Consider the following 24929-nt stretch of genomic DNA (forward strand, 5'->3'; position numbering starts at 1 on the left):
AAATTATTTTTAAATTCAAACCATTTGATTTGAATATCTTATTTGGTCTGTGAGCCTGAAGGATTTGGGAGGTCCCACCATTCCATGAGGTCATTTCCCACACCATAAAGGTCATCCAGGTCATCACACACACAACCTATGTGACTTTAAATTGCACCTGTTCCCATGTGGACCACATTATATGGGAGTTGGGGGGCGGGGGGAAGACGGGCAGGAGAGAGGTCCCAGGCCAAATTTTCTAACATGATTTGGAAACATTGTCTTCCTATCTGGTTCCAACCAGTCTATATTTCATTCATAATGTTTATTAAGATGCCATTGGGAAACAAGCGTATAATTCTTACATGTTTTAAATCTACTTTGCAGATTCACCATAAACTATTCCTATCCATTCCAGATTTTCTATTAGAATATTTCTCTACCACTACATGAACTATTTTAGATTTTCTGAAAGGGCTATTTTCAAATTAAAAATTGCAAATGTGTAATTAACATTTTGAAGTTAAAAATGAAAATATCCCAAAGGATAGTTGTTGGTGAGGTATTTCTTACTTCTTTAGTGATGTAGCCATCTTTGTTTATGTCATACAAATTAAATGCCCAGTTGAGTTTTTCTTGTACTGTCCCCCGGAGCAAAATGGAAAGACCCCTGATGAAATCCTAAAAAGAAATAAAAAATACAATTTGATATGACATTTCTAAAAAAGCCAAATACAATTCTCCCTTATATGATGGAAGCAAGGGTTACAACCCACTGGACTTTGAACCATTTATTTAGCAACATTATCTCTGTGTTCTTGGTTATTTCCTCTTTGTGAACATAATCCACTCCGTAGAGATAACATTCCCATCATCTAATTGAAAACTGTGACTTAAATCAATCTTGGAATTGGAAATTGTATCAGAACAGACACCCACAAACAGCAAGATGCATGCTAGAAGTGTTATTGGCTTTTCCCTGCAAGGGCATGCAATTCTTTCACTGAAAAACAAACAAACAACAACAACAACAAAAAACAACAACTAATAACACTGTATGTTTCAAAATACAAACACATGCATAACACCCTTCCCATGAAAAAGATCTGTTAACAAGATATGAGGACTGTCTTTAGAATGCAGGCCAATTGTGACCTGTATATAGAAATCAAGTTGTAATGTGCATGTGGGCAGTGGTTATGAGCATGGAGCTGGAAGCCAGACTGCCTGAATTCAAATGGAAGCTATGTCACTGGTTGGCTCTGTGTTCTCAAACAACATCCTGTTGTCTCAATTTTTATATCTGTGGAATGGAGATTATAGCATCTACCTCTTAAAGTTGAGGGTATATCTAGGGGTTGAGGTACAATTTCAGATCAACTTTGTCAGTTTTGTTATCGGGAAAGTTGGGGTAACTCTTTCCTCACTAAGTGCTGGAGGTGAGGCCATACCCATTCTGGCCAATGACCTCTGCCCGCAGCTGTGACTGACAGACAAGTACCTTTGCTAGTTCCCCCAACTTTACTGGGCATGCATTTGTCTATCTTTCCTTTGTCAAACCCCTGGGGAGTATAAAGCTTCAACTTCCTGGCAAAGTTGCCAAAATGACATGCCTATAATATTTGGCCTTCCCTTTGCTCTTTGCTATATTAATAACTAGTTAATTACAATGGCATCAATTTGACAAAGTGCTTGAGATGAGCTCAAGCACTTACCTCAGAGCTGTAGAGTCCCTTTCCCTTGTTCATGTCATTTTTGTCATTGAGCCTATTGGTTTCCTATTGCTGCTGCAACAAACTACCGCACTCAGTGGCTCTCAGGACTGGGTCAGGAGCCTCTTATTTGCCGTCATTAGCTGGAGTTTTCACCTCGGGCCAATTACACGGAAAGATCACTTAAGTCATAGATTAGAAGTGCACAAAATAGAAGCACCGCAAAGTTAACAGCTGTGAGACCCGGCTGGCACCTCTACCCATTAACCAAGAGGTCACAGATTTCCCATCAGGGCACATGCCCAGGTTGAGGGCTCGATACCCAGTAGGGGGCATGCAAGAGGCAGCTGATCAATGATTCTCATCCTTGATGTTTCTATCTCTCTCTCCCTCTCCTTCTCCCTTCCTCTCTGAAATCAATAAGAAAATATATTTTAAAAAAGATAACAGCTGTGAGTTTCAATGGGAAGAAATGCCTCCTCTTTAACAGATGAAAATTCAGCCTTCCAAACCCAAATCTGATGGAAGCATTTCTCCTGCCCAGGAGCTGCCAGCAACCAAGCGTCAGATTCATCCAGAATTCACCACCACGAGGAAACCCTAGAATCCTGGGTAAGTCTAGACGGTGTCCAGGTCTTAGCCACCCACCTGTCCTCTGAGCCCTGGCCGAGCATCCTCAGCTTCCCTGGCTCCACCCCCTGACCTCAGTCTGGCGGAGAAACCCTATTGGTCCGAGGAGAGGCCGGCCCTGCCCCACGGGCTCCCAGGTTCTGGAACATGGGCTCAGGGGGGTGCGGTTGGGGGGCCCTAGCTGCGCAGACAGAGCCTGCGGGCCTGCGACCACAGGAAGAGAACCACACACAGGGCTCCTTTGGCAACTCCAAACAACAGGTCCAAACACATACCCGAGGCTACACAATCCTCAACAACTCGGGCCTTTGTGCCATCCTGAAATGTCTTCCAGACGTTTCTACCTGCTTAAGTCCTGAGTACTGTCGCTCATCGCAGCCCCTGGGAAGTCGCTGCAAAGGAGTAGGGAAAGGCCTGGGACAAGAACAACACCCCAGAAAGGTGAGGGGAGCACACAGAAGAGAAGTCACTTGGACGGGGACGGGCCCTTAGGATGTTAGCATGCAAGGTTGCCTCCCTCTGACTAGGCCAGGGCCTGCCAAGCATTCGGTTCCCAGCTGTGCCCCTCACCGCTCCTCCCCACTTCTTACAAGGCAGCAGCTGAACCGGCCTAAGAGGACGTTTCTTTAATAATCCAGAGTTTCTGATTCATTAGGACTGGGGTCGAGTCCAAGAATTTACTTTTTTTAAAATTTTACCTAACAGGGTTTTATATTTTTATTTTTCTTATGAATGGAATTTTTTCAAATATACAATAACCATAGTTGTCATGCTATACATTACATCCCCATGCTTATTTAATTTATAACTGGAAGTTTGGCAAAAGCTATAAAGAATTTACATTTCTAACACATTGCTGGTCCTGGGATCACACTTTGAGAACCACTGGCCTATAAGAATCAGCATCAGTACTGACCCTGTCACCAACCGCAGCAGACCCCAGTGGTGAGGAATGATTTAAAGACAGCACTTTAAACATATCTCCTATATAATAAAAGGCTAATATGCAAATAGACCAAACAGTGGACCAACCCAACAATCAATCGCTATGACGTGCACTGACCACCAGGGGGCGCATGTGGAACATGGCAAGCATCAGCAGCAGGCGGCAGAGCACAGAACATGCAGGGCATCAGCCACATTGAGATGGTGGAACAGGTGAGCAGGGGCGCCAGACCTAGGCGAAGTGCCAGTCACTGTCATCAGGGCGAGCCTCTGGTGGTTACTGAAAATTCTTTGCTCCTACATGCCACAGTCCAGCACAACGCTTGCACCGGCTCACCGGCTGCTGGCACCCGCCGCCAGTCCCGATTGCTCAGCACTATCAGCAGGTGCAAGTGGCAGCTGCCAGCCGCGATCGCCCCTAAGGGCTTCTCCAACACCCCCTGCTCCTGAGGGGCAATCGGGGCAGCAGCCGCCATTCGTACCCACTGCTGACTCCGGCCCCAATCGATCCACGCTGGCAGCGGGAGTGAGCAGGGCCGGTGCTGTCAGTGCGTGGGAGTGGTGGCGGCAGATGGGATGCTGGCAGACAAGTGACCAGGGCTGCATCAGGAGGAGCCAGGAGTGGGTGCGGAGGATGGGCCGAGACCCGCCCCTGTGTCCATCGCAGCCTTGCGGCCCACAGTTCTTTTCAAGGTGCACAAATTCGTGCACTGGACCCCTAGTGTGTATATATATATATTTGATTTCACAGAGGAAGGGAGAGGGAGAGAGATAGGAACATCAATTATGAGAGAGAATAATTGATTGGCTGCCTCCTACACACCCCACAGGGCATTAAGCCTGTAACCCCAACCGTGCATGTGTCCTGCTGGGAATCAAACTGTGCTCTCCTGGTTCATGGGTCGAGGCTCAATCACTGAGCAACATTGGCTGGGCAAAGACAGCACTTTTAAAGTTACCTGTGGGTTTTTCTTGTTTGCCTGCTTAGTAGGTCCTTCATTTCCTCAACCAGTTCTGCAGAAGCACTTTAATTTTGGCTCTAGTGATGGGTAAAGTTAGGAAGTGGTTTATCCATTTGGTCAGGGCACTTGGATCTGCACTTGGCATGTGGCTGACCCCAGTCCACATCTGAGTTCTCAGGGCTCCCGCTAGGAATGGTGGGACGAAGATGCTGTCCCTTCTCTGCCCCACAGAAACAATCAAGCTGGGAGCCCAGGAGCTGCCTACATCTTCTTGTGACCTTTATGCTGTAGCCAGCACTACCTTTGGACTTTTTGTCCCTGGGAGCCAATAGAGCCATCACACTGTTTTTGTTAGTGTGTAGTTTTCTATTATTTGTGACCATCTAAATCACATCTTCTTAAATACTATGTAATCGGAAACTACTACCATTAAAAGATAGCTATGGACCTTGAGTAACCCTCTCTCTTATAACGTGCCATCTTTCAGGATAATATCAATAATGGTTATTTCAAAAAGGAATGATCCCTGATTTGTGATAAAGAAAATGAGAAAGTCAGTGTGTCCTACATCGTTTTTATTCCATGCTTTTCTGAATGATTGAAATCTGTCAAGCAGGAATTGCAAGATTAAACACACACACACACACACACACACACACACACACACTCACACACACACATACATAACTCTCAAGAGTACTTTACACAATTATCCTACTTTTATCTGTGAAAAAAAAATGTTGCACCTATTCCCTAATTTATAAAAATGATAAGGAGATGGGTACTGAATTCTGGTTTCTCTTCTCTTATGATCAAGCAAAAGAAAGAAAAGGGATTAGAGACTTACTTTATGATAACCTAGTCTTATTCGGTACAAGCTCTATTGACCTATAAACCTTTACATGGTGCCTTAGTGCTGGTTACTATGCCAAGAACGTTAGTCCTCTTTTCTCCCACCTGCATTTGGAAGCATTTGCCAGAAATAGTTCTGTTTACAGATGGAAAACAACGTTAAATAACCTGCCAAATGTTCAAAAGGTTAACTTAGCTAGGTAGAGGCAGACTTAATAGGGAGAGTTAGACATGTGTTTAGTATATTACTTTTTTATGCTTGTTTACATAGTTTCATAAACTACTTTAAGGTTGTTAATTTTCTCTGGTGTGACCTCCCTTTGTTTGGGGTTGAACTTCCACAGTAATTGAGCTACTCTTTAAAGTCTTTGAGAGATACAATTTGGGGCACTACCTAAAATTTCCATTTGTTTGGAATGAATAAAAGGCATCAGAGTGTCTAAAAAATAGTAAGTATATTTTCCAAGATTTGTAGCTTGATGTTATCATGTAAAAGAGATAATGTACTTATCTTGATTGATGTGCAATACGGTCTATTGGGGTAATTTAATGTCTTGATAAATAATTGTAGCCCTAATTCAATTCAATTAAAAGAGAGTTCTTTGGTTTGATTTCACTGGAGACCATTAAAAATTAATGAGTTTTAAAACTAAATCATAAATACAAATTATAATAAATCTATCTATCTATATAAAAGCCTAAGCAAACATCGAGCCTAAGCAACCATCGCAACCGAACAGACGACCGAATAGGCTGCGTGGGGCGACCCGGCCGGCAGGGGGGTTAGTGAGGGGTGACCAAACAACCGAGCAGCAGGCTGTGTGGGGTGACCAGGCCAGATCAGGCCTAAACCGGCTGTCGGACATCCCCAAGGGGTCCTGGATTGGAGAGGGTGCAGTCTAGGCTGAGGGGACCCTCCCCCCACCCATGCACAAACTTCGTGCACCAGGCCTCTAGTATATATATAAAAGCCTAAGTGACCAAACGACAGGAATAACTAGAACATGGAATGACCAGAATGATCGGTCGACCAGTCAATATGCACTGACCACCAGGGGGCAGATGCTTAATGCAGTAGCTGCCCCCTTAGTGGTAAGTGTGCTCCCATAGCTAACCTCCCTCGGCCTCAGCCCTCCACCCTTCACCGGCCAACCTCCTGTGGTCCCTCCCCCTGGATCGCTGGCCAGGCTGAGGGACCCCACCCATGCATGAATTTGTGCACTGGGCCTCTAGTCCTATATAATAAAGAGGTAATATGCAAATTGACCATCACTCCAACAAACAAGATACCCGCCCCCATGTGGTCAAAATTGGCCACCCCCATGTGGACACAAGATGGCCACCCACATGTGGACACAAGATGGCTGGCAGGGGAGGGCAGTTGGGAGGGACTAGCCTGAAAGGGAGGGCAGTTGGGGCAACTGGGCCTGCAGGGGAGAACAGTTAGGGGTGACCAGTTCAGCAGGGGAGGGCAATTAGGGGTGACCAGGTCAGCAGGGGAGGGCAGTATGGGCAATCAGGCCAGCAGGGAGCAGTTAGGCATCAATCAGGCTGGCAGGAGAGTGGTTAGGGGCAATCAGGCAGGCAAGCAGGTGAGCAGTTGGGAACCAGAAGTCATGAATTGTGAGAGGGCTCCCAGATTGGAGAGGGTGCAGGCTGGGCTGAGGGACACATCCCCCCCACCCTCCACCATGCACAAATTTCGTGCACCAGGCCTCTAGTATATACACATAAATATAATGATTGGCTTATGTAAAATTTACAGAAAACTGTATTAAAGAAAATTTCAATAACAAATAATTCTATTAGCTATCACATTTAACATTTCCATTCCTTTTGATACCTATCTTAGCATATAGTTATAGTAATGGCCATACAGCATATATATAATTCTGTTTATTTCACTTAAATAGATAAGCATTTCCCCACTTCTCTGGAAATTTCTTTTGACATAATTTAAATAACTACATGTCAGATTGAACCCTATGAAATTGCTGATCTTTTTTTACCTTATTTGTCAAGAATCATAATTTCATATGGTTTAATCTAATAAAACTAGAGGCCTGGTGCATGACATTCATGCACTTGGTGGGGGGTCCCTCAGCCCAGCCTGTGCCCTCTAGCAGTCTGGGACCCCTCGGGGGATGTCTGACTGCTGGCTTAGGCCTTCTCCCCTGACGGCTTAGGCCTGCTCCCCAAGGGACTTTTAGTGCTGCCTCAGATGTAGGAGAGGTTCCTGCCACTGCCACTGAGCTCACCAGCAGTAAGCCCTGCTTCTGGCTGAGTGGTGCTCCTCCTGTGGGAGTGCATGGACCACTAGGGGCAGCTCCTGCATTGAGCATCTGCCCCTGGTGGTCAGTGTGCATCATAGCGACTGGTCGTTCTACTGTTTGGTCGATTTGCATGTTAGGGTTTTATTATATAGGATTAGAGGCCTGATGCATGAAATTCATGCATGGGGGGCAGGCGGTGTCCCTCAGACCAGCCTGCACCCTCTCCAATCCAGGACCCCTCGGGGGATGTCTGACTGCCTCTCGCAATCCGGGACTGCTGACTCCTAACCGCTTGCCTGCTGCCTGCCTGATTGCCCCTAACCCCTCTGCCTGCCTGCCTGATCACCCCTAACCACCTCTGCCTGCCTGCCTGATCGCCCCTAACTGCTCCCCTGCTGGCTTGATCGCCCCTAACTGCCTCTGCCTCACCCCGCACCTGGAACCCAAGATTCCCTCCTGTGGCCGGCCGCAGGCACCCAGGACCCAAGCCAGCTTCACCTGGGCTGGCTGCAGCTGCAGGGGACCATGGGCAGGCAACTTCACCCGGGCTGGCTGCAGCTGGCGCTGGTGCCCGGGATCACAGGGCCGGTGGCTTGCCCCTCTCGCTGGTGCCCGGGATCACAGGGCCGGTGGCTTGTCCCTCTCCTGGGCTGCAGCCTGGCTGGTCCCCATTCCTCTCTCGTGATCTCATTTGTGCCTGGCTGGTCCTCATTCCTCTCTCCCCAGTGTTGAGTGTCTGAGCCATTATGGCGTTACGGCGTGAGGGTGTGATGACCATTTGCATATTAGCTCTTTATTGTATAGAATACTATCACAGTGGCTTTTGAACATTTGAACATTTTGAACCCAAAACCACACTAAGAATTACATTTAAATGGCAGCCTTGTACAATTACACACACAGAGGTACATGCATACAAAATTATACACCAGAAACTATAGTGATGACTCTATTTCTATTTCTCTTCCATTAATTTTTAAATATTCTTGTCATTCATCTCTACATTTATTTTACCACCTACTAATGGTTGCAATCTGGAGTTTGAAAAACGTCTTTGTCATAAAATATATTGTAATTTATTTAACCACACTCCCTACTGCTGGATATAAAAATGAATTTAAATTTTTATTCATTATAAATGATGCTGTAAAAAACATTTTTCTCTATTTCCCATTATTTTGACTTACTTCTTTAGGAAAGAAGTGGAACTCTTGGGTTAAAGAGCCCTGGGAACTTTGAAATTTAACAGTAATAATGACTACAGTTCACGATGTGTGTGGGGCCCTTTGTTAGGCAATTTCCATGTATTATTTCATGTCAGCCTCAGGCAACCATAGGGAACAGGCATTATAGATGGAGGCTCAGGGAAAATATGGGACTGAGCCAAGGGGTGTGGCCAGTGAGCAGGGGAACCAGAAACTGAACCCAGACCTCTGACTCAAAGCACATGCTCTGATTTTTGTGGATGGCATGGATTCCTAAGTAGTAACTGCAATGGTTGGTGATAATGCTCAGTAATTACATTATAGAAGTTTACCTTAGACATCATTTGGCAAACATTAGAGCTCAATCTCTCCCTTGTTAGTGGGGAGTTTATTGTGTTAAGAATGGGGCTGTGAGCAGTGTGGTGGTTGCCAGAGGGAAGGAGTGAGGGGGGGAAGGGGGTCCTAAAAAAGGGTACAGAAGATTTGACTTTGGGTGGGGGACCCGCAGTGCAATATACAGATCTTGTAACATAGAAACCCACACATTAAACCTATTTGTTCATGTTGAGCAATGTCAACTCAATCAATTTAATAAATAACTAAAAGTAATAAAAATTTTAAAAAGAATGGGGCTGTGAATCTATGGCCCAGGGGTGAAATATGTTTTTGTAAATAAAGTTTTATTGGGACACAGCTATGCCAATTTACTTAGAATTTGTCTGTGGTTGCTTTTGTGCTACAACAGCAGAATTGATTAGATAAAATAGAGAAGATATGTGTTGCAAAGTTAAAAATATTTACTATTTGGCCTGTTTCAGAAATTTGCTGAGCCCTGGTTAAAACCATAGGATTTTAGGGACTCAGGCAGAGCTGGGTTCAATCCTGGTTCTGCCATTTATTAACTGAATGGCTTTGGACAAGTCACTAACCTCCCAAATTTGGGATTCCTCATCAATAAATTGTGGCTAGTAATACGGCTCCTTCACTTTTTATCTGCAATTTACCACCTTCCTCTATAATTCTTTTACAAACTAAGAAAACCACAAAACCCCCATATTTTATTGTGAAGATAGAGGGAGGTGGCAAGTTTTGGTACTAAACTTATTTGGTGTCAAAACCTGAAGTGAACAAACATGAAACTATTTCTTTAAAAAGTACTTATTGATTTCAGAGAGGAAAGGAGGAGAGATAGAAACATCAATGATGAGAGAGAATCATTGACTGGCTGCCACCTGCATGCCCCCTACTGGATATCAAGCCTGCAAACGTGGCATGTGTCCTAACCAGGCAATCAAACCATGACTTCCTGGTTCACAGGTCGACGTTCAACCACTGAGCCACACCAGCCAGGCTAAAGGCTAAAGTATATCTATTATCTATCTTATCTATCTATCTTATCTATCTATCTATCTATCTATCTATCTATCTATCTATCTATCATCTATCTATCTATAACCTATATTTATTGCCAATCAGAGAACATTAACAGCTATATCAATACTTGTAAATCTTATTGGCTTCGCACAATATGAGCTTATTTGTCACTCATAAACAGTGAAACACGAGTGGGGAGAGGGCTCTATTCCATGCAGTCAGAGATCCAGACTCCTCCTACTCGGTTGTGAGGCTAACTGAAATCTGGGACCTCACACTCTCCACAGATGGAAAGAGACAGGGAGGAGATGTGGTCACTTCCACCCCCAGCCCATGGGTTAAAACTTAATCATAGCCCTAGCTAACTGCAGGGCAGGCTGGGATTATGCCTAGTCATGTGATCACAAAGTGGAGCACATGGGCATTGGTGATCAGCAGCAGTCTCTGCCACATTTATCATTTGTCACATTTTTGCTGCACGAAGCTCACACACCTGCAGCATGCTGCAGACCCTGCTGGAGACGTTAAACACAGCGAGCATGTGCGCACTTCACCTTTCTGAACCTGCAAGACTGAATGTCAACACTCGGCTGGCCCTGGGGATCTCAGATCAGGCTGGAGGGCCATGTCCACCTCACAGGCAGGAGGCACAGTTACTGAGAGGTGCATTCTGGGGCCAGACTGCCTGAGTTTGAATCTTGGTTCTCCTACTTACTAGCTGTGTGACCTTGAGCAGGTTGCTCACCCTCTCTGTGATTCATTTGCTAAAAAGGAGATGATAATAGTACCTATGAAGATGACTAAGTTAGTATATGTAATTCCCTCAGCACAAGGCCTGCCTCATAATGACTGCTGAAGAAGGGTCAGTTAGTACTATTGTGTGTAGCTATTATTATTGTTTGTTATTTTTAAACACGTAGTATAGTGACTGGCACACAATAAATGCTTGTTATATAATCAGATGCAGAACTACCTTCCATAGCACCACAGACAGAGCAATCCCCTGGCTTTTGCTCGAATACATTTATTGATACGAGAGTATTGTTTAACAAGATCACCCATATCATTATTCACTGGCTTTGTTAGAAAAATCCCCCATGTAATAAGTGCTGTGTTTAATGTCTAAAAATATTGAGCACGTATTTGGTGCCAAGCCCTTGATGGACATTCTTACTCGTTCATTCTTACATGCTCCTGTGAAGTAGCTTTGCCTGCTAATGGTTCACAGACCTGAATACTGAGGCCCAGAGGGTTCACACACTCAGCCCAGGGTCTCCTGGCCACTTGGGAGCAGAGTGGGTTTTCGATCCAGTCATATCTGGATCCAGGCCCCTCCTGTTTCATTCACTCTGCCTTCAGACTTTGAGGAAATGAAGCAGAAAAGCCCATTTCCCTTTACTGGGGAGTCAGAATAGTTTCTGCTGCCCCTCTCAGGATGCTATTGCTACTGAAAATATGTTCATTGCCCAACACGCTCGTTTTCTAGAGACCTTCCAGGTAGCTAATCAATTTAGAAAAAGAACTACAAGAGCCTAGCGCTAAATTTGATTTTAATATAGCATTTATTAATTCAGCCATTCGTTTGCCTTCAAAAGAAAGACATTTACCAGCATGCTTATAGTATATAGCCATTACAACTAATCTTCCAAGTTACAATCAACATTCATCATAATTACCGGCATTTTTGCATAAATATTACAGCAGCAGTGCTATGCATGGGCCCGTATCATTAACACCAGACTAAATTTACATACGAAATTAGATACAATGTGCTATAGGTAATTGATGTTTCATTTCTGACACAGAAGTAATTTCAAGTAAATGAAACTGCTCGTAGTTTGTGCCTTACTCATTCTCTGCAAACTAGCTCTGAACGACTTCATTAGGTGAACTGGAGACGTTGACTTCCCTAGTAGAGCGACACTAAGGCTGTGCTGGAACTCATCTTGTAGGTTAAGTGCAGTACATGCGAATGCACACGTTATCATGGGGTGATTGTAAGCTATCATCAGTGGGGCCCTGGTACCTATGACACTCTCACGTGTCTCCTCTGTTCCCTCCCCCCTCCCCCCATACCTGCTGCTGCCCCATTCGAGATAAAGCCCACTGCCCTGGCCTTGATGCCTGCAGTCTTCTGAGTCCACACCTCCTACTGAGCCACCGCCCGCTCCTACTCTTCTCATGTCCCTGGTATGTCTTGGTTAAGGTATGTAAGGGGACATGAAGTTCCTGGCCCAGATTCTTCATTTCACCAGCATTCAATCTGCATGAGACCCTCGTACCTGTGAGCAGACACTTGGTTGTCCTGGTGCCTCTGCCCCTGTGGCCACTGACTGAGTGACATCTCAGAGGGCTGTGCCTTTGTCCTTTCACCCTGACCTCACAAAGCTCCCGCTTCCAGGCAGCTGGCGGTGAATGAATGAACTTCGCCTCCCAAACATGACAGGTTGTATTGAAAGATAATTCTACTAAGTTTCATGTCTCTTGATCTTGTCTCCTCCTTTTCATCTCCAGTGACCCCAATTGTAGTTCGGGCTTGTATCAGCTCCTGTCCGGACTCAGAATAAATAGTTGCTAGAGCAGTCACCCCATATCCACAACTTTTGCTTCCCTTGGGTTCAGTTAGCCATGGTTGACCACAGTCCAAAATTATTAAATGAAAATTTCCAGAAATAAACTATTTCTTTAATTTCATAAAAAATTAATTAAATACATTTCATAAACAAAATTAAATACAAATAATTTAATGTACATAATTTGAAAAGGGATTTCCTTGTAAAATTGTCAGGCTGGTGAATATAGCATTCTGTTATATTTCATTTCTTTCTTGTCTCCCCCACTTTCTGAGCCTTAGAAGGCAGGATTTTGACTTTATCAGCTTTGTATTTCAAAGGCCTACCAGAGTTATAGACCCATAGCAGATGCCCTAAAGGTTAGCTAAATTGTTTGTCTTCTGGGATTGTTGTCATGTAATTTGGGAAATGTGCTTTTCTTGTACAAACAGATATATAATATTAGACAGCAAACTAAATGTGTGTTGTAATTTGCACTTCTTTTAAAAGATAAGGATAGTTTTGACAATATAATGATGGGAAGAATAAATTCTTGGGCTTTTTTTTCAGTGTGTGTGTGCTTAAAAATTATCAAGAAGTACTAGGGGGGAAGTTTATAGCAATAAATGCCAACATGAAAAAGGAAGACATATCTCAAATAAATAATGTAACTGTACACTTCAAGGAGGTAGCAAAAGGATAAGTTTAAAATTAGCAGAAGAAAGAAAACAAAGATCAGAGCAGAAATAAATGAAATAGACAATAGAAAAAATCAATGAAACTGATTTTTATTTTACATTTTGAAAAGAGAGACAAAATTGACAAACCCTTAGCTAGACTAAGAGAAAAAAAAGATTAAAGACTTGCCCGGCCAGTGTGGCTCAATGGTTGAGCATCGGCCCATGAATCAAGAGGTCACCAGTTTGATTCCAGGTCAGGGCATATTCTGGAATTGTGGGCTCCATCCCCAGTAGGGGGTGTGCAGGAGGCAGCTGATGGATGTTTCTCTCTCACCGATGTTTCTATCTCTCTATCCTTCTCCCTTTCTCTCTCTGTGAGATCAATAAAAACATATTTAAAAACAAGATAGAATACTCAAATAAATAAATCAGAAATTAAAGAGGAGACATTACAACTAATGCTGCAGAAATAAAAAGAATTATAAGAGACTACTAAAAACAACTCTATGCCAACAGACTAAAGAACTTAGAAAAATTAGGTAAATTTCTAGAGACATACAATGTACCAAGACTAAATTATGTAAGAAAAAAGGAAGTCTGCACAGACCTATAACTGGGAGATTGAATCAGTAATCCAAAACCCCCAACAAAGAAAAGCCCAGGACCAGATGGCTGCACTGGTGATTTCTGCCAAACATTTAAAGAATTATTCAACCTCTTTCAAAAAAATTGATGAGTAAGGAATACTTCCAAATTCATTTATGAGGCCAGCATTACCCTGACACTAAAGCCAGACAAAGACATCACAAGAAAAGAAGACGCAGGCCAATATGCCTGAAAATATAGATGCAAAATCCTCAACCAAATATAAGCAAGTCAAACAATAGCACATCCAAAGGACCATATACCAGGACCAAGTAGGATTAATCCCTGGGATGGAAGGATGGTTCAACATATGACAATTAATAGATGTAACATACCACGTTAAAAACCACCTGATCATGCCAATAGACGCAGAAAAAGCCTTTGACAAAGTTCAATACACATCCATGATAAAAACTCACCATAAACTAAGAATAGAAGGAAGTTATCTCAACATAATAAAGACCATATATAAAAAGCCTACAGCTAACATCATGCTGAATGATAACAAACTGAACGCTTTCCCTCTAAGATCAGGAGCAAGACAAGGATAGCCACGCTTGCCACTTCTTTTCAACATAGTGCTGGAAGTCCTAGCCAGAGACATTAGTGAGGAAAAAGAAATCGGATGACATGATCTTATATGCAGAAAATCATAGAGTCTACTGAAGAACTGCTAGAACTAGTAAACAAGTTCAGTGAAGCTGCAAACAAAATCAACACACAAAAAGCAGTTGAATTTCTGTAACAATGAACTATCCAAAAGGAAATTACAATAGCACCAAGAAAATAGAATAAAATACTTAGATATAAATGTAACTAAGGAGATGAAAGATTTGTATATCAAACACTACAAAACACTGATGAAAGAAATTAAAGAAGACACAAACAAATGGAGAGTTAGTGGGCTAAAAGGTTTAATATTGGCAAAATGTCCATACTATCTAAAGCTATCTGAAGATTAATGCAATGCCTATCAAAATTCCAATGGTGTTTTTTATAAAACACCATTCTACAATTCAAATGGAGCCACAAAAGACCAGAAACATCCAAGTAAATCCTGAATAAGAGAACAAAGTTGGAGGCATCACACTACCTGATTTTAAAATATATTACAAAGCTATAGTAATGAAAACAGTATGGTACTGGCATAAAGACAGACATATAGATCAATGGAACAGAATAGGAGTGCAGAAATATACCCTTGCATATACAGTCAACTGATCTTTGACAAGGCTGCCAACAATACACAATGGGGAAAGGAAAAGCATAGTTTCTTTAACAAATCATGTTAGAAAAAATGGATATACACACCTAAAATAATAAAATTGGATCCTGACTTTATGCACAATTATTATTTAAAATAGATTAAGACCTGAAACCATAAAATTCTAAGAAGAAAAGTTGGGGGAAAACTTCATGACATTGGTCTTGGCAATGATTTTATGGATAGGACACCAAAAGCACAGGCAACAACAACAAAAAATAAATAAATTGAATTACATCAAACTAAAAAGGCTTCTGTACAGCAAAGGGCACAACAAAGTGAAAAGGGATCCTATAGAACAGGAGAAAATATTTATAAACCATATATCTGATAAGGGGTTATCTCCAAAATATATAAGAAACTCCTATAACTCAATATAAAAAAATTCTAGTAACTCAATTTTAAAAATAAGCTGAGGACTTGAACACTTATTTCTCTGAAGAATATATACAAATGGCCAACAGGTATATTAAAAATATCCAGCATCACTAATCACCAGTGAAATTCAAATAAAAACCACAACAATATATCACCTCACATGTATCAGGATGAAAAAACTGAAAGGTGATGTGTTGAGGAGGACATGGAGGATTTGGAGAATTTGCACACTGTTAATAGGAATGCAAAATGGTGTAGCCACTATGGAAAATAGCATGAAGGTTCTTCAAAATAATTAAAAATAGAACTGCCATATGATTCAGCAATCCCACTTCCGAATATTTATCTGAAAGAATTGCAACCAGGATCTCTACAGGCATAGAAAGTTTCAGTCAAGCAAGATCACTAAGCTCTGGAGATCTGCTGTACAACACTGTACTTGTAGTGAACAGTATTGTACACTTCAATATTTGTTAAGAGGGTAGATCTCATGTTGAACATTCTTACCATAATAATAAAAAAAAGAATAAAAGGGGGTGGGTGAGTGGGAAGAGATCAACCAGAGAACTTGTATGCATATATTCATAACCCATGGACACAGACAATAGGGTGGTGGAGGCCTGGGGTTGGGGGGAGGAGTGGATAGTAAGGGCCCAATGGGAGAACAAAGGGCACATATGTAATACTATCAACAATTGATAAAAAGATGAAAAAAACAACACTGAATAAAAGGCTCAAAACAAAAAATCAAGCTCAAAATTTCCAACTAAAAAGATTAAATCCCTTTCAGTGTCTGAAGTCAAGTCACCATAAAGAAAAAGTCTAAGACTTACCTCAAAACTCACAGCTCCATTGTGGTCTGTGTCAAACGCATTGAACAGAAAATGTGCATACGTTGTAGAGTCTGAAATGTTGAAAAGGGAATATTATTAAGTCAGCGTTTCAATATCCTACGTAAGACTTGTATAACATGCCAAAGTCCTAGGCCAAGCAGGAAAATTTTCTCTGTTAACTGGTGCTTTCTTCCTAGTTGCCTGCCTCCTTTCAGTAGAGGATTGTAATTTGAGATTCACAGGAGTGAGCTACCTACATAGAGGCCATGGATGGCAGACACCTCTGTAACTTTCTGGCTAGAAATGATCTGAACACTTGGGTGTCTTGGATGACATTACTGGCTCCGGGAGGAGTCAGTACCATAGGTGGGTGGGAGGATTAAGTGAGACCCATCTGGAAATAGCTTAGTGCTTGGCAGGGCTAATCTCTAGAAGTAAAAGAATAAAAATACTACGAATGAGACACAGACGAATTGCTATTATTAGTGTCGTTCCTCAATTTTATAATTTAGTTAAGCTACTGAGACTCAGAGAGGTTGAGAAACTTGCCCAAAGTCACACAGTCAATAAGGAGTAGAGTGGCACATAACTTGGATCTTTAAAAATCCAGGCTAGCCCATAGCCAGTAAATTTGAGCCAGCAGTGACTTGGCAAGTGTCTGTCCCATTGTTGGAAGGGGGTTGTGTGGCCTTAAAAGTTCCTGGTGGCAAGCAGCAGGGAGCCCCTGCCCTGGCTGGGTTCTGGGTGGGATTTGGGGCTCTGAATCAGTTTTGGAAGGCTCTCTGTCCCCAATGTCTTATCATGCTGCCTAATGACACTAAAGTACTCTGAAATCCACCCCTTCCCCTTCATAGGTTTTTTTCCCCCTGTAACCCTTCCTTCCTCTTCTGTTTCTCCTTTGTCTCCTTAATCTCTGAGCTTTGTGCTTTTCTATTTTAAAAGTACATGCTTTTTCTTACTGTTTTCTTTTCTTAGTGCACAGTTTTCATTTTTAAGTGCTTGTGTGCTTGACTCTTGATCAAATCTACTTGATTATTTTAAATGTTTCATCTCATGGGTTTTAGCCTTTTACCTTAACCTTTTTTTTTATATTAACAAAACTTGTAACCTTTTAGCTCATTGGCTCTAGCCTTTATCTTCCGTTAAAAATCCATTTCTGCTTTAGAACTTTTAACCTTTATTTTTATTGGGATTTTAACAAAACTTCTATTCACCTTTTACTTTATGAATTGCTTTTCAAAGGTTGTCAAAAACACTAAGTCATAGTAGCTGGAATAGGTAATTGTCCTCCCCAAATAAGGGAGGTCAGAGGTCATGCAAACTTCCTTCCCTGCTCTCAAGTGCCTGTGGCTACTTATGGATTATTGTTCCTGCATGCTTTACCCCAGTGGTTAACGATATTGAAGGCCATATACTTCATGAGGTAGATTGTACGTTCAGTTTCTCAAAATGAAGGTAGAATTTTCTTTCATCTCTGAGCTTTAAATATGATATAAGGAATTGCTTATTTTTAAACGTATGAATTATTAACACTGTTTTCAATGAACTAAACAGCTACTACAATTGGGTCTGAATAATATATAAAGACACCATATGTAGAGTGGATGTCCATCAGGTATGGGTGGGTTGCAGGAAGAAATCTTTGAATATGGGACCAGGGGTTAATTGCAACCAACTCAGTGAAATTGTTGGGACGTTCTGGTACAGAGTTATCGAGAATTGGCAGCCTATTTTATTCGCAAAGTTGTTTTGCTCTCAACAGTACTCTTACACAGAGTTCTGGAACGATTTAGTGCCCTATGGAGATATCAGATGATAAGTCGTATATTTTCAAGGAGAAAAAAGAGATTTTGCATATTTTATAATGAGCTTTATTAAGCAGGTCTCTTGTTACCCTATTTATACAACCAGAGTGAATGCTTTTACTATAGCAAGTAGAATTCACCATGAATAATGGCTCAGAACAAACAGTGCTGAGAATTTTTTAAATTTAACAAACATGGACATAAATAATTACCATTCTTCTCAAATGCTCTAGCTTTAAAGTTTGACAGGTGGGATATACACTCTAAAGGTCTTCCCTAACATGGTACAGAGGACTTCTTGTTCTTCTAAATGCACCTTTGCAATTCTCTGGGAAGTGAAGCAGTTTAACAGCCTAGGCACTCTGTGCAGAGAGCAGTTGTTAATAGTGTAGTCAAGTCAGACTGCCTGAACTTGAATCTCAGCTTGACCAAATAGTAACTGCGTGACCTTGGACAAGTTGTTTCATCTCTCTGTGACTCAGTTTCCGGTAAAACTGTAACAATATGTACTCCATAGAGTCATTACGAAAAGATTAGATGAAATACTATATGCAAAGTACTTAGAACAGTCCTAGGTATATATTAAATGTTCAATAAATATTAGGTATTCTTCTTTCATAGACAAGACACTTTTATTTCAGCTACCTTAAAGACATGTGATCAATTATTTTTACAAATGGAATATATTTTCACCTGAAAAGCTTCCTATTTTTTTGTAAACTCTGTTGTATGTTTAAGTGACTGGTATTCTAATTAATAGAACCTCATGCTCGATGGACTAGTAGATTTGTGTCTGGAAAGGCATTGACGATTCAGGTGGACTTTGGACCGCTGGCTGGCCTTTGGAGACACTGCAAGCTTTTAAAGAAGGGGAGTGATGCTACTTGCTTTGACTGGGCAAGAGGAAGGAGCCGAGGCACTGAAGAATCTGGCTGGGCATAGCGGTGGGTGAAGAAAAGGAAAACTGTCCACAAAAGTCCTATGGTCTGGTTCCATCTGACTGCATTCTTCTTAGATAGTAGTAAATATTTGCCAAAAGGATGAATAAGTAGAATCTTAAATTCTAGATTTCAATACAGTTCAAGGCCCAAAAGATATTGGTACTCTCTTTTCTCCCCATATCACCTAATAGTTCACATTTCCTTACATATAACATAAACAGCTACTGAATTTGATACGCCAAGTTTGCCTCAGTTTTTTATAATTTTACTTGGGAAGTTGAAATCTTACAGGTGGGGGAAACTGTATGGGTTCCTAGGATAGAAGGGGATATTGTATATCACTTAACTATGTATGTATGTTTAACAAAGGTGAACAGTAAGTGCAGGTGATTTCAGTGGCTTAGCTAAGGTCACCTCGTTAGTTAATGGTAGAGTCAGTAATAAAATCAAGACATCTCCATACTAACTCTTAGAAATAAAGATTATTGGAGCAGAGAGAAAGCCGAGGATACTTTGTTCCACATTTTATAGATATTACACAAATGTTGTCCCCATTTCACAGAGAAACAACCTGAGGCCCAGAGAAATAAAACACTTGAGTAACACACCTTGGTCTTGGTATAGTCTAGCCACAAACTCAGGACTCTTGACTTAGTCCAGTGACCTTAACCCAGTTATTTCCAGACCACAATGATGGTACATACCAATTAGCCCTTTCATTGATACACACTCATTTCAGAATATTAGATTATCATGTTTTAGGTCTGAGTGTTGAAACCAATCTAGTTTATTTCTTTCTTCCCACCACAAATCCCTACTCCCTACCTGAACTGAAGCACAATGTATGGAATTGACTTCTGAATATAGAGCATTTGAATATAGAGTTCATGGCACCATTGCTATGGTAAGGCAGGTTCATATACATAAATAGTAGTTTCTGTTCAACAAGCCCTTTATAAATCACTCTGAAAATTCTCACAAATATCATCGTAGATATTCAGTGATGGAGTTACTTGAAAAATTAAAAGAAAAATCTTTATGTCCATCAAACCCACCTAAGTACCTCAAGTGCCTTAAATACAGTGGCTGATCAATAAATGTTTGTTGACTTAGAATTTTTTTAACTGTAGCTCATTCATTCATTCCTTCAATAGCTGTTTATCGGCTGCCCAGTATAGTCAAAGTAAGTGCAAAATTCTTACAACGTAAGCAGGAGTAGCCCAGGAAATGGCAATTTTTATGATCTTTAAAAATGCTTAGTAAGCTGAGAGCATCCATGCTAAAGCTTCCACTGTATGTGAAGTTGAAAAAGTAATGATCTAGGTAAAGGCATCAGTATACAACGTCCACTCGGCTTGTTTTATAGCAGGCAGACTTTATCCCTTGCAAATAAGAAGCTTCTGTTGAATCTCGCTGTGCTGACATCCAGAACACCAAATGAGCTGCGCCTCGCTAAGCAACAGAGAAAACGAAGAGCCTGACACAATACAAATTGCAGGAGGTGCTGTAGATGAGACAAGGCATCTTCCTGGCGGAAATGGTGAGACATTGTGATTGATGGAGCCATCATTGTTACTGCTCATAATGAGACACACCTGTTGCTTTCAGATCAGCAACTTAAGTGAATGGAGTCACAGGAGAGTGAAGATGGCCATAGTATGAATTTTCCTGCCATTGGAGACGCTGTTCTTCCTTAGGACTTTTTCCCTTTTGTAGGAGTGCTGCAAGATCCCATTTGCAGGCATGATAGTAATTTTTTAAATGGCAAGTTATTATTCTTGAAAATATTTCATTTCCTTTATTTATGCCTGGTACTTTTAGATTTATGCATTCAATTATCGTGAATAATCAAAGAATTTTTAAGAGTACAAAAGTAATTTTTCTCCAAATCCCTTTGGATTTTGTAACAAGAATCCTTTGCAAAGAATTGTGCTTAAGTGAATGTTCTTTAATGACAAAATGTTATTTTTCAAGTGAAGATTAATTTTTAATGTGGAACTGTATCTAATTTGTATCATGTAACAACTTTCATTGGAGATAATAAAAAGTAAAGATTTCCATTTGTGCTAGGTGCTTTGATATTATTGCCTATCAATATGTTGGCAGACACTTAAATATATAGTAAGCATGATTTTTCTTTAAAAATTCCATGGCTTTTAATAATCTAGAAATACAAGAGTTAATCAAATAATATTCCAAATTCTTTATTAATGCTGACACTGGACCCATTACAATCTGGCAGTGGTCTCCATAACCAATCAGTACCTGTCTGTGGGCCCCTTAGTAATGAGATGGCGAGTGGAGTTGTCTCACACAGCATATCTAAATCCTATAATAATAGGCCACACTGTGTTTTCTTAGAATTGAATTCTAATTAACTTCTCTTAAAAGGCCATCTTAAATGAAAATTTCTATTTTGACAATCCATGTACGAAATCACTTTCAACCCACTGAAATTGCTAACACCAACTGTATTGAAATCCAGAAGAGAATCTAATTGTTGTAGGAAATAACTAATATTTAGGTGCTGTAAACTTTCAAAATGCCTATTATAGCAATGACTCCATTGTATTGCTATAGCCACCAGGCGAGGTGAGTCACTCAGTCATTCACCTGTTCACTCACATAGGCAGGGAGTGCTTATGCAGTTCTGCTACCTGTCAGCCACTGTTCCACAACCTGGGGGTACAGCAGTGAACAAAACAGACAAAACCCTCTGCTCCCCTGGAGGTGACATTCCAGTGGGGAAAGAGACAATAAACCATAATAAAAAGAGGTTAAATAGTATATACCATTAGGTGCTCTTGAGTGCTAAAAGCATAAAGCAGGGAATGGGGAAGGGGAATGTTTAAGGGGTTGCAGTTTAAGGGAGGGTGGCATTTCAATAAAAACAAAGGTGGTGAGGCATTGAATGGATATTTGAGAGAAGAGAGTTCCAGGCAGAAGGAACAGTAAGTTCAAAGGCCCCAGGAGCAGCAATATGATGGCCACGTTGGGGGAACGAAGGGTAAGGAGGCTAGTGTAACAGAAACTTAGTGAGTCCACAGGGAGAATGGTGAAGGATGAGTCAGAGAGGGAGCAGGAGACTAGTAAGCTCAACCTGTAGGTCCTATGTCGGTTGTGGCCTCTGCTCTGATGGGACAAAGATAGAGCAGAGTGGTGACATGATCTGGCAGGACCACTCAGTTTGTGTTGAGAATTGACCATGATAGGTAAGCAGGGAGGACAGTCAGAATCAGGGAGATGATTTTAGAGACTATTGAGTTATTTTGGCATGAGATGATAGGGAATTCTTTTCAGTGGACAGCAGTAAAAAAAAGTTATTGAAGAGGAAATGGATGAACCTCTCTGTACCTTAGTTTCTGCATTTATTAAAAAGGGAGAATCATTTCTAGGGTTGTTGGAAGGTGAAGGGTAATGCATGACAGGGTCCGACACATGCCAGCTGCCTGATAAATGGTGCTTATATCAGCCCAGATTCAATTTGTCTGGATGGCCTCATTTTCATATCCCCCCCTTTCCTTCAGCTGCTCGAATTGTCCTACCTTGTGCTCCCACAATAGTATTTTTTAGCTCTCTATCCTCACACACTTAATTTTGACATGGCCCACCTACTACAGTAGACTAGAACATTCTTTGGGGTCAGGTACCCCATCCCATTACTCTTACATTACCAGCACCTAACACATGAGCTGGGCATCCTGATGGGCGATTGAAGGACAAACAGAAATGTCTAGTGGCCTTCATTCATCTCTAACACATATGCATTATATTTTGCACTCCTGTTTTCTTTCCAATTAAAATAATATCTAGCGTGGTATTCATTTTTCTCAGATGGGGGGTGGTGGTCATAGTAGAGTTACCTAAAAATAGAAAAACAGCAGAAAGGACCCTAGGCGAGGCTCCAAAGAAATCTAGTTTCTAACCCAGATCTGCCACTTAATGGATGTGTGGCCCCCAGCAAGCCATTTAATTTCTCTAAGCCCCAGATTTCACATCTGTAAATTGAGGATAATTACATTTGTCCTAATTTTGAGAGTTGGGAGAATCAAATGACACCGAAAATGCATGGGAGAGCTTGGAGGCATGGGACCAGGCCGTCATAGTCAGAAAGTGATGTGCAAAGGGGCTCATGGGGGAGGAAAAGGGGATATCTGTAATAATTTCAACAATAAAGATAAATTTAAAAAATAACAACAAAAGTACTGTGCATTTGAGAACCACAGTACTAGGCACCAATGATACCACTTGTGCTAAACTAAAGACCAAGCTCATGGATAGTTGCTAATTTGTAAGTAGTTCACTTTTAGGAGATAGTGAAACTCATGTACCCTTGCATGCTGTATATTAATTCTTCTACATCATGATTAAAAATGTAGTTATACCCTGAAAGATGAACCAAACCGAAGATTGCAAGCATAAGTAGTCAGCAAGGGATTAGGATACAAGATCAACACCCAAAGAGAAGTGACCTCACCCAATGGCCATGTAGGTCCATGCCTGCTTCATTCCCCCTCACAGGAAGAACAATGAACAATTACTGATGAACAAACACCACAGAGAAAGTTCTAGAACATGGGGTTGAGGCTGAAGCTCAGCCTGCCCCACACAGACCAAGAAAGAGTGTATATGAAGGGTAAGAGAGACAGCTGCATGATTACCACAGTGCCCCTCCCCAAGGCCAAAGCAGCACCAAGTGGAAAAAGAAAAAGAGATTGCAAGCATAATTCTAACCGAGAGTACGTTAACAAGTCCTCATTCGTACTCACCTCCCTGTGGAAAGAACTGTGAGTAAATCTCTTTGAAGGTGTCTTCGTTAACAACACCGCTGGGGCATTCCTGGAAAAAGTGGTAGAGAAGCAATATGAACAAAGTGTTCATAAAATTAATTTCTTGCGCATTTTTAAAAAACAGAGCTGTCTACCATGGAAAGCTGCACCAAGAAAGCTAACCATCCAGCCTTTATTACAAAGAGAATCAAAGCACACTATAAAGTTTTCTTGTCCCAGTTCTCACAGGAAGACAAAAAGAATTGCAGATGTAAAAGTCTTTGCATATAAAACTACGCTGCTGCTTATAAGAACACATACATTTATTATCAAAGAAGCAAGAGAAAATGACATTGTTTTTCATAAATCAAGCATATTGCAAGGTGCCTATGATATGGGCTTTGCTAGATCTTGGTGCTGTGTTCTCTGGAGATTTGCTGACCCAGAAAATCTTTAGTTCAATGAGAAAATGGATGCTCCATTTGGGTCAAAGGTGGCCTGGCCTAAGAAGTTTCTACCAGGAGTCATTACTAATTTCAGTTAACAGTTTGTAACAGTTTGACCTTGAATGAGGAAGGACCACGGAATTTTTTTAATTTCTGGAGGGGAGGGTCTGAAAAGAAACAGGCTGAAGTTAATAAATTTCCACCTTTGTCCCATGGGTAGAATTATTTAAGACTCATGGATATTGATCTCGGGAACTCCAGTGATGTTGGACTGTTGCCTGGTGGAAACCTGGGCTCCCTTGGGTCAGTTGTCACAGGACCCCCAAACTGCCTGGCATTCTCCCAGGATTCACTGGAGAAAAATCAGGGGTGTGTTAACGACCTTGAATTTAGGGTTGAATATTCTGTGTACTTTAACTTTGACACTGTTCCTGGGCTCTTCAATAATCATCTGTTGTGGTTTTCAAAGCTTCTCTTTACCTTAAAAATCATTGTCCACTCACTATAAAGTTCATTTATTAATTTGATCTTTCTTTACTCAAATATGCCAGTTACTTATAACTAGTGTGCTTCACGTGAGAAATTTTCTATTTTCTCATTCATTTGCTTGAAAGGTTGGAACTCTGATACATAAATAGAATTTTAAATAATTTCAATATGAACTTGTATTTAGAGAGCTTGTCA

The 24929-nt window shown here is 41.3% G+C and overlaps 1 protein-coding gene across 5 annotated transcripts in view; it reads right to left on the reverse strand.

Annotated features, from left to right (window-relative positions):
• KCNIP4 (potassium voltage-gated channel interacting protein 4) overlaps positions 1 to 24929 on the reverse strand; it is a 732108-nt gene that overhangs the window by 5563 nt on the left and 701616 nt on the right. For 4 of the 5 annotated variants that reach the window (XM_023759100.1, XM_006095002.3, XM_006095001.3 and 1 more), the window contains exons 3-5: positions 23800 to 23869; positions 16285 to 16355; positions 553 to 660 (exon numbers count right to left, since the gene is read on the reverse strand). In XM_023759100.1, the coding sequence (XP_023614868.1) occupies positions 553 to 660; positions 16285 to 16355; positions 23800 to 23869 (249 nt within the window). Of the gene's footprint in view, positions 1 to 552; positions 661 to 16284; positions 16356 to 23799; positions 23882 to 24929 lie in introns of all 5 variants that reach the window. The other variant, XM_023759101.1, reaches the window with a different exon arrangement.

Source organism: Myotis lucifugus, unplaced genomic scaffold (assembly GCF_000147115.1).
Source record: "Myotis lucifugus unplaced genomic scaffold, Myoluc2.0 scaffold_147, whole genome shotgun sequence".
NCBI classification, from domain to species: Eukaryota; Metazoa; Chordata; class Mammalia; order Chiroptera; family Vespertilionidae; genus Myotis; species Myotis lucifugus.